This window comes from Myotis lucifugus, unplaced genomic scaffold (genome assembly GCF_000147115.1).
Source record: "Myotis lucifugus unplaced genomic scaffold, Myoluc2.0 scaffold_196, whole genome shotgun sequence".
Lineage (NCBI taxonomy): Eukaryota > Metazoa > Chordata > Mammalia > Chiroptera > Vespertilionidae > Myotis > Myotis lucifugus.
The window spans coordinates 917707-928440 of NW_005871244.1; the positions used below are offsets into that span (position 1 = coordinate 917707).

The 10734-nt window shown below is 52.0% G+C and overlaps 2 protein-coding genes across 9 annotated transcripts; one reads left to right on the forward strand and one right to left on the reverse strand.

The window, feature by feature from the left end:
• Window positions 1–2195: 2195 nt before the first annotated feature.
• Window positions 2196–6736, reverse strand: TIMM17B (translocase of inner mitochondrial membrane 17B). The gene is made up of 6 exons (XM_006097174.3): window positions 6607–6736; window positions 5678–5777; window positions 3996–4059; window positions 2858–2986; window positions 2640–2750; window positions 2196–2549 (listed from the first exon to the last, which is right to left on the reverse strand). Exons 1-6 carry the CDS (start codon window positions 6630–6632, stop codon window positions 2470–2472), a joined length of 510 nt encoding a protein of 169 aa, XP_006097236.2. The 5' UTR covers window positions 6633–6736; the 3' UTR covers window positions 2196–2469.
• Window positions 6737–6835: 99 nt separating this feature from the next.
• On the forward strand, window positions 6836–10714 carry PQBP1 (polyglutamine binding protein 1). 8 transcript variants are annotated; one of them, XM_006097178.3, is made up of 8 exons: window positions 6836–7070; window positions 7366–7450; window positions 8682–8735; window positions 9132–9243; window positions 9458–9570; window positions 9766–10080; window positions 10308–10371; window positions 10510–10714. In XM_006097178.3, the coding sequence occupies exons 2-8, from the start codon at window positions 7384–7386 to the stop codon at window positions 10664–10666; spliced, it is 882 nt and encodes a 293-aa protein (XP_006097240.1). In that variant the 5' UTR covers window positions 6836–7070; window positions 7366–7383; the 3' UTR covers window positions 10667–10714. The 8 variants fall into 8 exon arrangements, with proteins under 8 accessions (XP_006097240.1, XP_023616692.1, XP_014318486.1 ...); XM_014463000.2 differs by having other exon boundaries at window positions 7054–7185; XM_006097176.3 differs by lacking the exon at window positions 6836–7070 and adding an exon at window positions 7091–7181.
• The last annotated feature ends 20 nt before the right edge of the window (window positions 10715–10734 follow it).

Sequence of the window (10734 nt, forward strand, 5' to 3'; positions counted from 1 at the left end):
AGGCTCGATCCCCAGTGTGGGGCATGGAGGCAGCCGATCAATGATTCTCTCTCATCATTGATGTTTCTCTCTCTCTCCCTTTCTCTTTGAAATCAATAAAAAAAATATTTTTAAGAGTGGATAGAGAGAAATGTAAGAGTGCAGGTGGGCATTCTCTGAAGCCCCTCAGCTAGAAGTTAGGTGGGAAGAGGCCTCAGGCCTGGCCTGACAGCCATCTGGCGGTCCAGCCCCTCACTCCAGCTCACAGCTCTAAGTGCCACCTTGACTTCACTCCTGTGTTTGCCTCCATCTGATGCTGAAGTTCTCCCCGCGTCTGTACCTGCATTTCTGACCCTCACCGTCTTCCTCTTTGTCCTTTGTCTTGTCCCTTTTATTCATTTCTTGTATAACGTCTCTCTGCCTGCATCTCTTTGTACATCTCCATTAGAGTCTCTATCTCCCTATGTGTATGTCTGTTTTTATTTCTCTCACTTCACCTGTTTTTGCCTCACTCCGTTCTCTGCAGTCCCTGCCCCTGGAAACCACCAGGGATCTGAGACCGCATCCCCTTCTTTTGGGAAGTGAAGTGGGCCACCTATCTGGTCAGGGGTTGAGGTCTGAGAACCTGGTCACCCCCAGACCCGACTAGGAGCCGGGTGACACCAGGGACTAGTCCCCCCACAGAGCACCCCCCCCAGCCCAATGTCCGCCTGGAGGGTCGGGTTCTAAACCCCATGCTGGTCCCTTCCGCCCCCCCTCCCCCCAGCCAGTGGCCCAAGGAGCCCGAGCTGAAGACCCTGCACATCCCCATGAACCACACTGCTCCGGGGTTCAGCCACCTTAAAGACCCCGAAGGTGAACCAGGCCCAAGGGTGGGGTGTCTGGGCTTTAGGGCCCATTAGGAGGGGATCAGGGAGATACAGTAGGGACTGGGCCTCAGAGGAGGCTGGGTTGATATATAGAAGTAGGGCCTGTAGGAACCTTCCAGGGCAGGGTTGAAAGGTAGGAAGAGGGTGGTTCCTGAAGACACTAGTGGCTGTGGGAACCACAGCAGCTTTTGGGGGAGGAGATGGAACCTGAGGATTCCTGGAAGGCAAAGGCCCCCAAGAGCTAATGGGACGTGTTTGACATGATCAGAGTAGGATCTGGAAAAAGCCAAGGAAGGGTGGGGCCTAGGTATACAGAAGGGGCAGGAACAAAGGGTCTGAATGTGGAACTGGGAGTTCGAGGCTGGGGCCCTACTGAGGCCCTGAGAGCTGTGTGCACAGTGCCTGCCACCATCATCCTGCTCTCCCCGGGGTCTTCACTGGGCTGGCTGGGCTCTGCCTGGCAATGAGTAGATCAAGCAGGCAGTGCTGCAGTTCTACCACTGAGATCACCAGGTCCCTGTTGAAGCCTTGGGAGGCCCTGGGACTCGGCAGTTGCACCTCAGGGAGCGCACAACGTTGTATAAGAGAGGGCATTCCTACCTCTGCCATGGCTTGCACAAAAGGGCCAGCTTTTATGTCTCCCATGAAGCCATTTGCACAGGAGCACTTGCACCCCAGTGGAGATGTCTGCATCACCCATGCAGGGCTTTACATGGAAGAGACAGCTTTTGGAGCCGATGTCCATTCAGAAAAACCTTTCCCATAACCCCCTGGCCCCAAATGAAAACTCATTTCTGATTGTTCTGTGGTTCCCCTTTAAAAAACAATGCTAACAGCACTGAGCATCGCAGAGCAGAAGTATCTGTGGTGCATTAGAGGAGACTGAGGCAGGGCACCTTCTTCAAGGAAGCCGGGTCTCCCTAACTCTTACTTCTTCCCACGTCCATGGTGATGCCATATTGGAGGGGGATTATTTCACACCAATGGGGTGACTGGTATCCAGAACGCCAGAGTTCACTGTGAGGTCAGATTTCCCAGAGTTGGAAATGGGGGTCTGGGAGGGAGGGGTCAGAAACTCCTCGCCCCCACACCAGCAATCCTTGCTTCCTCACTTTTACCCAAGCCTAGTCCTCTGTGTAAGTATGATTCATCACTTGGCTCCCACACGTGCTTATTCATGTACCTAACATCTTCATTCATCCCCCCTCCCGCTCATTCATTCTACAGACATTCACTAAGGCCCATTCTCTGTGCGACTCCAAATTCTAGGGCTTCTGTGTCCCTAAAGAGGCTGTGCCTACTGTCTCACGAGGGGCTCCCATAGGTAGCTCAATGAGTACATACACAGGCATTTCAAAACTGGTTTTAAATACTCATCAGGGCGAACAGGAAGGGTCTGGGGTAAGAGCTTGTTACATCTGAGTATGGGGTGGGGCTGGGGTGCCCTGAGAGAAGGGCAGCTGGGGTGCTCCACCCCACCCTGGGACAAGGGAACAGAGAGTAGAGGCCCTCTCTGGAGGGTCCCAGGGCCAACTGGGAGCCAGCCCTCCCTTCGAGGTAGATCATCGGGGAGGGAACCAAAGAGGAACTCCCACGATGGTGGTGACAGGCGGTCACTTCCTCAGTGGTAGCTGGGATAGCTCGAGGCCGGGGTCCCTTCCTTAGAGGGCAGCTGGTTGGGATCCTCCAGGAACGGGGGTGCTGGAGAGGGGAGAATCCAGTAAAGGTGAACAGAGGAGGCTAGGCAGAGCATTACCCACCTCTCCCTGCCCAGCTCCACCAGGCACCCACCGTTGCGGAACTGCTGGGCAGTGTAGCGAGTGAGGAGGATGCCAACACCCTCTATGAGGGCCAACAGGATGCCCCCCATCATGGCCGAGCCCATCATGGCCAATGGGCCACCTGGAGGAGCAAGGAGGAAGGAAGAGAGGTGAGTACTGGCAGAACAGGGTGGAAGGGACTGGAGCCAGGGCTGGGGCTGGAGCCGGGGCCAGGGCTGGGGCACTCACTGCGGGCAGCCAGCACAGCCCCAGTCAATGCTCCACTGGTGATGGAATTCCAGGGATCCTCCTTGCCCCGCACACGCACCAGGCCACAGTCGATGGTGGAGAACAGGCCCCCCCACACTGCGAAGCTACCTGCAAGGGGACAGAGGCCCAATTAGTGTTCCTGGGGAAGCCCAAGAATCCATGGCTCAAGGACTGGGGACTTCCAAGGCTGAATGCTCTGGCAAAGAAAGGGGAGACAAACCCAGATGCAAAGACGGGTAGCAAACTCCTAGAGCAGTGGTTCTCAACCTTGGCTGCACATTAGAATCACCTGGGAATCTTTTTAAAATCCTGATTTCTGGGCCTCATCCTCCGGAAATTCTGTTTCTTTGTTACTCATGTTGTGGCGCCACCCCATCACAAAGAAACAGAATTTCCGGAGGATGCGGCCCAGAAATCAGGATTTTAAAAAGATTCCCAGGTGATTCTAATGTGCAGTCAAGGTTGAGAACCACTGGCCTAGACTAGAGGATAGTCTCCACATCTGTCCTTGTGGTAGCTACACCTTCCAGCTGTCTCCTTTCTCCTTCATAGGGAGGTGACAAGTTTATAAGCACATTTACCTTCTATGTGGCTTTAAACGGAGCAACTTTGATCTCCATAAACCACCACATAGAATTGGAATTCTGCTCTTGGTTTTAGTGAGAAGGAAACAGGTTAGGAAAGCCAGTTAACCATATGGTAGTTAAAATGTTTACTGGGGCCTTATTGTGTCCTGGGACCTGATGTAGGTACTGTGGGTTATTTGACTTCTAACATTTTAAATTAGTTAATATTATTGAAGTGCTTAGCAGAGCAACTGGCCCTTAGTAAATGCTATGTAAATTACATAAATTACAAAATGACTGGGGTGGTTACTGCACTTGTCATCCCCATACAGATGAGGTTGAGGTTAAGCCACTATCCCAAGGTCACACATCAGGAAAGAACCAGGGTCTAGACTTCAACTCCAGAACTCACCCACATTAAACTGTTAGGAAACATCACTCTTCCAGGCAGAGTTGGGGCTCACATGTGGACCTCCAACTTGAGGACTAGACCCAAAGCAACAACCACTGCCAACTTTGCACAACCTCTCCTGTCTCCCCAGGCCTCTCACCTCCAATCTGAGGGGCTCGGATCCTCACAGCATTGGCACTACCTCTCAATCGGTGCCGAATTCCCTGGGGAAAGTGAGATGAGAGTCAGAGCAGGGCTGAGGCCACTGGCAGAGAGGGTTTTCAGCTTTTCAGAAGGAAGGGGATTCAAGGGTATTTAGTGGTAGAGATGTGGAGAGGCAGCTAAGAACCAGGGGGCTGGGGAGCACCCCAACACATGTATTCTCTTTTTTAAAAAAATATTGTTGTTGATTTCAGAGAGGAAGGGACAGATAGAAAAATCAATGATGAGAATCATTGATTGGCTGCCTCATGCACACCCCCACTGGAGATCAAGCCTGCAACCCAGGCATGTGCCCTGACCGGGAATCGAACCGTGACCTCCTGGTTCATAGATCAATGCTCAACCACTGAGCCACACTGGCTGGGCACAACACAAGTATTCTCAAAGCTGGATTGAGAAGTTCTCATCCATGTATCCATTCCATGATTTCTGAGCACCTATGTGCCAGGCACCATGCTGTATGCAGGAACAGAGCAGTGGATAAGGTAGACTGGTCCCTTCCCTCTCATAGCTCACATTCTAATGAGACAGACAGACCCTGAGCAAGGGTACAGATAAGCAAGTCAGTTTCAACAGCAATATGCATCCTAGAGGAAACAGGAGAGAGATGATAGCAGCTGAAGGGTAAGAAAAGACCTCTTTAAGGAAGGGGCATCTGTGCTGAGACTCTGAGGATGAGAGGGAGAAACTTGGGTAAAGATCCCAGAGAGTTAGTTACAGGAGCTGAGGGATGGGGAGAGAGACATAAATTGCAGAGACCTTGGCAAATGGATGGCAAAGTATGACATTTGATGAGATCTCCAGGAAGGGGTGTCAGAGAAAGGGACGGAACTGTTTATTTTAAATTAAAAATATTTTCTTAAATTTAAGGCTGTCTTCCCTCTGCCAGTTAAACACTTGTCACTTCCCTGTAGCCAGGTTTTTGACCCAGAATCTGCCTCTAGGTAAAATCTGCCTGGCTCAGCATACAGAGAATTTGGTGATTTGGATGAAAAAGGGGCTCTGTAATAAAAATCTCAAGGTGATCTGATCATAAATTCCTAGAGGTCATGGTGAGTAATCTTGTCTCAGGCCTGTCACTTCCCTAGTAAAAAGATTATCTTTGCCGTAAGCTCTGTCCATTGTTTCTGTGCATCTAAGTTAACACACCTCTGAAATGCCTTTTTCAAACCCTTCAGAATCATAACCTCCCTCAGAGATCACATAATCTTAACTCTCCTATGATCCAATCATAGAGATGTCCCTGCTTTACTTCCTCCCAAGTTCATGTAATCATCCCTATGTTCGCTCCTTAATTCCAAATGTACAAAACTGCAAACTGTCATTATGGGAAGCATTTTTCTCCATCTGTTGAGACCCTGCTTCCAGGCATGCCCTCTATATGGCTCAAATAAGCTCTAATGAACCTTTATAAAATTTTTCTACAGGTTTGCACCTTCTTATGTCGACAGTGGTGGCCATTTTCACAGCGCAGCCCTTTCACAGAGGTGCTACAGTTGGGTTGGGGTGAGGGAATGAGGCCATGTTTGCAGTTCCCCAAAACCCCGGATTCTGGGGTCAGGCCTGGCACACGGTAGGCAAGCAGGCACCAGAATGATGAAGTGCATGTAACTGACTCACGACAGGGGCATTGCGGAAACCCTTGATGGCCTGGAAGACTCCACCACCGATGACACCCATAGTGAAGGCTCCACCGCAATCATCCACAATTCGCCATGGGCTGCAAGTGTCAAGGGGAGGATGGGGTTAATGTCAGCCCTCCCCCTATAGCCAAGCCACAAGGACTCTTTCCAGCTGGGAGAAACCAAGTCATTTGAATGGGAAGTAGCATTTCAGATAATAAGATTATTTTCCCCTCCCATTTAAACAAAAAAAAAATAGTGCTTTGCCCTCTCCGCCCCCCACCCCTCCTTTTGCAGCGAACTAAGGAATCAGCCAACCGCCTTACTATCAAAGATTAAATGAACTGACATGCGCAAAGAGTTGGCCTGTTTGAAGCAACCGTATAGAAGTGTTAACGGGCTAGTAGTGTCATTAACTGGCTAGTATTGTCGCACCCCCTTCTCCGAAAATGTGTCCAACCAAGCCCCGCTCTCTTTCCCTCTCTTTTAACCTCGCACAACTGGAAAAAGCAAGAGCGGGCTGTGGGGAGGATCCAGCACCACCTCCTAGCTCACAATAGGCTCATCCAGGCCCTGCCCCCATCCGCCACAGCAACCTGGGAAAAACACGCGTGGTAGCCTTAGGGATTTCCACTCAACACTGCGCCACCCTTCGCGGGAATGGACTCGACCAGCGTGTCTCTTTTCCAAGAAAAGAGATACGGGGTCAGAGGAGTGGTTCGTCCTGGACCGCACCTTCTCCTGGAGCGTGGGGGCCCCTCTTAACGGAACCCGAGTGGGAGGGACCAAGTGAAGGGACGAAAAGAGAGCGCAGCGGCTCCGGAGTCTGGGCCGTAGCGCTGTAGGGCCAGTGCCTCCCCCGCCCGCCTCCCACAGCCGGGCGCGGTGCCGCAGGGCCGGTCCCGAGGCCTGTGGCCGTCGCCGTACCAGGGCTCCCGAGCGTACTCCTCCATGGCGCCGGCGTCCGGCCGCGCAGTCCGGCGAAGCCCCGGCTGTGCCACGCCCCCTCGGTAAACGCCCACAGGCGCCCGAGCTGCCACCAATGCCGGGGCCGCGATTGGGTGGCTGCGCCGTAAGTCAGGCCAACGGCGCACTCTCATTGGCTACCAGATGCGTCATCTTTTTCGCAGCCTGAGCTTCGCCCAGTTCATTTCCAGTCTTGGGGAGAGACGGTCTAGCTCTGTGCTTTGGAAGGAAAGAGTCGCGTGGTCCTGATGATTCTAGCGGCGACGACAGGGATGCGACCTGTCTGACAGCGTTCCCCTACCTGCGTGACTCTATTGGTAACGTCGAGGGACGTGCATATTTTGAAGCCGGAGGACGTGCTCCCCTGTGCATCCCCATCCTAGCTCTTTGGTTCCTCCCACCCGGCAGTCTTTGGGGGACGTTAGGTGAGACCATTTCTGTGGCGTGGGGGAGCCGCGTTCGCCCCCTACGGCAATGGGCGAGGCCAGGGCCTAGGAGAGGAACTGGCTTCTGGAGCGCTGGGCCTGAAGAGGAGGGTTGGTGAGAGTTTTGCTAATATTGCCACCTATCTCTTCCACCTTTGAGCGCAGTTTCGTCTGCCCAGCTACTGGTGAGGTGGTGGGGGTCCAGATGAGCACCCGCTGGGGAGGAGGCGCTTGGTTATAGGATCGATTCAGATTTTCTTTGGAGCTGGTTTTTAGTCTGTCCATCCATCCCTAGATCTGCCTGCTACTCGCTATGCCGCTGCCCGTTGCTCTGCAGACCCGCTTGGCCAAGAGAGGCATCCTCAAACATCTAGAGCCCGGTGAGAGCGCTAAGAGCAGATGAGCCTACCACGTGCCCGGCTTGACAGGCACTTACTTTGTTGTTGATACTGCCACTTGTATGATACATGGGCCTACTGTGCACCAAGCAGTGGGGTGGCAGGCATTTTTTTGTTAACCATACGGATTCCTGACACCCATTCCTACTGGGTGTCAAGTATGGGGTGGGGGTGGGAATCCGGGGAAGATAGACATTTCATCCTTACTATTGACAGCTGATACCTATTTGGGCCTACTGCATGGTGGATTCAATCCATCCATGGAAGTGATAACAGAGTATCTAATAGGAGGATACATGTCATGTACTGCAGTCTCCTGTGCCCAAAGGAGTGTCAGGATGCTGATACTGTGTCCTTTACCATAATGGTAACATTCTTTCAGACCTACTGCGGTGCTAGGCACTATGCTGGTGTTATATAGGTTATTGTTTACCATATCAATATGTGTTTTGGTTGTACTAAGTGCCTGGATACACATTATGTTAAGTCTATTCGGTGCCAGGCCCTGTGCACCTAATTTTTTTTCTGATGGTATATACCTTGTTAACAATACTAATGATTATAGCTGACATCTCTTTTGGGCCTACAGTGACAGGCAATATGCTGTTGCTGAAATATACATTTCATTGTTATTTATATCCACAGCTGAAGTCCATGACAGGCCTACTGAGGGCCTGATATTGAGTTGACAATATACCTTTTTTAGTCTACTGATGTTAATTGACAACAGTATGCGTCAGTCCAGTCAGGAACTGAATGGATTCAGAGCAGTGTTTGAATAAATCCCTTGCTATCCAAATTCTTGCTGCTAAAAATACAGAAGTCAGAAATCCCCGACTTCCTAAGCTTGGGAGCAGAATAGATTTGGACATTTTTAGAGAAACTTCTTGCTGTTTAAACTCATTTTCTCCAAATTGATTTTGGTAGTGTGCTGCTATGTACTCTTTGAGCTCAGGAACTGAAAGAATATGGATAAATCCCTATCAAAACTCTGAAGCCAAATAGGCTTGGGTAACATTGTATCTTATATCAGGGGTGGGGAACATCTGGCCCGTGAGCCATAGAAGACCCGTGAAATCATTTGGTCTGGCCCTGCCAAGGCGTTAGGAGTGAGTTAATGAAATGTTTGACCAAATATAGCAGCTAATTTTTAAGTTGATAATTTTGTATGGCCCGTGAATGATGTTATAAATATCCAAATGGCCCTTGGTAGGAAAAAGGTTCCCCACCCCTGTCTTATCTGAAACCAGGAACAGGACAGATTTAGGTACGTACATGTTTTGGTAAGTTCGCTATTTATTTATTTGTTTATTTTTTTCAAACTATAAGAGAACATTTATTTGGAAAATCATAGAGGTAGAAGAAGTAATTTATAGAGGAAATGGCCTCAGGAAGGGCCCTTGGAGCTTGGGAGTGAGGAAGGTGATGGTAATGCGCCTGGGGGAAAGGGGAGGGGAAAGGGAAAGGCGCCGGCCGGCGGGAAGGAGAGCTCGAAGTTCACTGTTGAGATGCTAGGACTTGGATTGTGAGCGCTATGTGCCATGGCTGGTGAGATCCGGCACACGCACACATGTCCGTGTGAATGTGAGCGTCTCTCCAGGCCCAAACTGTAGGATGAGGATCCCTGATACTTACCGCTCTCCTCCTCTGCCTGTCCTGGCAGAACCAGAGGAAGAGATCATTGCTGAGGACTACGATGATGATCCCGTGGACTATGAGGCCACCCGGTTGGAGGGCCTGCCACCCAACTGGTACAAGGTGTTTGACCCTTCCTGGTAAGCTTGGAGACCTTCGGGGGGTGGGGGAGCTGACTTCTGCTTTCACCCTTCCTGTGCTGTCCCTGGCCTTGGGGGAAATAGGGGACACAAGGGAAGGGATCTGGAGGGTCCTGACATGGGGTAGGTATAGGTAGAGATTGGGAGGCAGTTGAGGCTACAAGGGGAGGACATTTGTGCTGACACTTCTTCCCTCCCTCCCACTGCCCTGCAGCGGACTCCCTTACTACTGGAATGTGGACACAGACCTGGTGTCCTGGCTCTCCCCACACGACTCCAACTCCATCGTTACCAAATCTGCTAAGAAGCTCAGGAACAGTAATGCAGGTGAGTTGGCAGGTCCCAGGGTGCCTCACGCGCTTCTAGCATTTCTCAGAAAGGGCTCAGTAAATGATAGTGGGTCCAGGAGGGACAGGTGAGACAGGCCAACCCAGCCCCAGGCAAGAGAGGTTGGCAAAGGCAACAGCCACTGGGTTCTGAGGTGGGAGATAGGAGGTCACTTCAAGGCTTTTGTGTCCCCAGATGCTGAGGAGAAGTTGGACCGGAGCCATGAGAAATCGGACCGGAGCCACGAGAAATCGGACCGGGGCCATGAGAAATCCGACAGGAGCCACGAGAAGTCTGACCGGGGCCATGAGAAATCAGACAGAGACCGTGAACGTGGCTATGACAAGGTGGACAGAGAAAGAGAGCGGGACAGGGATCGGGACAGGGATCGGGACAGGGACCGGGACAGGGACCGTGACCGTGGATATGACAAGGTGGACAGAGAAGAGGCCAAAGAACGGCGCCACCATCGCCGGGAAGAGCTGGCTCCCTACCCCAAGAGCAAGAAGGGTAAGCTGGGCAGGGCTGGACCCGGGTAAAGCTGCGGGCACAGGGGCGCAGCACGAACGGAAGCCCTTACTTCCCTTCATGCAAGTGCCTGAACCCGGGGTTTGGGAGAAGGTGCTGCAGCCATGGCAGCTGTGGACTCCATTTGTGCTTGCAATGGGGGAAGCTCAGTGATCAAGCGGTCCCTTGTGCCTCCATTGAAGACCTTGTTCTGCCACCTCCTTCCACAGTTTCAAGCCGGAAGGATGAAGAGTTAGACCCAATGGACCCCAGCGCATACTCAGATGCACCCCGGTAAGTGACATGGACTCCCTGCACTGGTGATCATTCCTTTCTGCCTCACTCTCTCCTTCCCTGCCTCATCAGTTGCTTGGGAGGGGGTTGCCTTCCACATCCCACACTCCCACCTCCTGACCCTCTTGTCATCCCCAGGGGCACCTGGTCAACAGGACTCCCCAAGCGGAACGAGGCTAAGACGGGTGCAGACACGACAGCCGCCGGGCCCCTCTTCCAGCAGCGTCCCTACCCATCCCCAGGGGCTGTGCTCCGGGCCAATGCCGAGGCCTCCCGAACCAAGCAGCAGGACTGAACCCTCGTGGTTTTTAATAATAAAAGCTTTACAGTGGCTTGAACCCACCAGGCCAGAGTGCTTTCCTT

What these genes read in the sequence shown, in the direction of transcription:
- TIMM17B (XM_006097174.3), bottom strand. Translation starts at nt 6,632, where the DNA reads ATGGAGGAGTACGCTCGGGAGCCCTG. An exon ending in GAGTACGCTCGGGAGCCCTG is followed by an intron (nt 5,778 to 6,606) that starts GTACGGCGACGG and finishes TGACACTTGCAG; the next exon opens with CCCATGGCGAATTGTGGATG. An exon ending in GTTTCCGCAATGCCCCTGTC is followed by an intron (nt 4,060 to 5,677) that starts GTGAGTCAGTTA and finishes CACTTTCCCCAG; the next exon opens with GGAATTCGGCACCGATTGAG.
- PQBP1 (XM_006097178.3), top strand. Translation starts at nt 7,384, where the DNA reads ATGCCGCTGCCCGTTGCTCTGCAGACCCGCTTGGCCAAGAGAGGCATC. An exon ending in CCTCAAACATCTAGAGCCCG is followed by an intron (nt 7,451 to 8,681) that starts GTGAGAGCGCTA and finishes GGCCCTTGGTAG; the next exon opens with GAAAAAGGTTCCCCACCCCT. An exon ending in AAGGTGTTTGACCCTTCCTG is followed by an intron (nt 9,244 to 9,457) that starts GTAAGCTTGGAG and finishes ACTGCCCTGCAG; the next exon opens with CGGACTCCCTTACTACTGGA.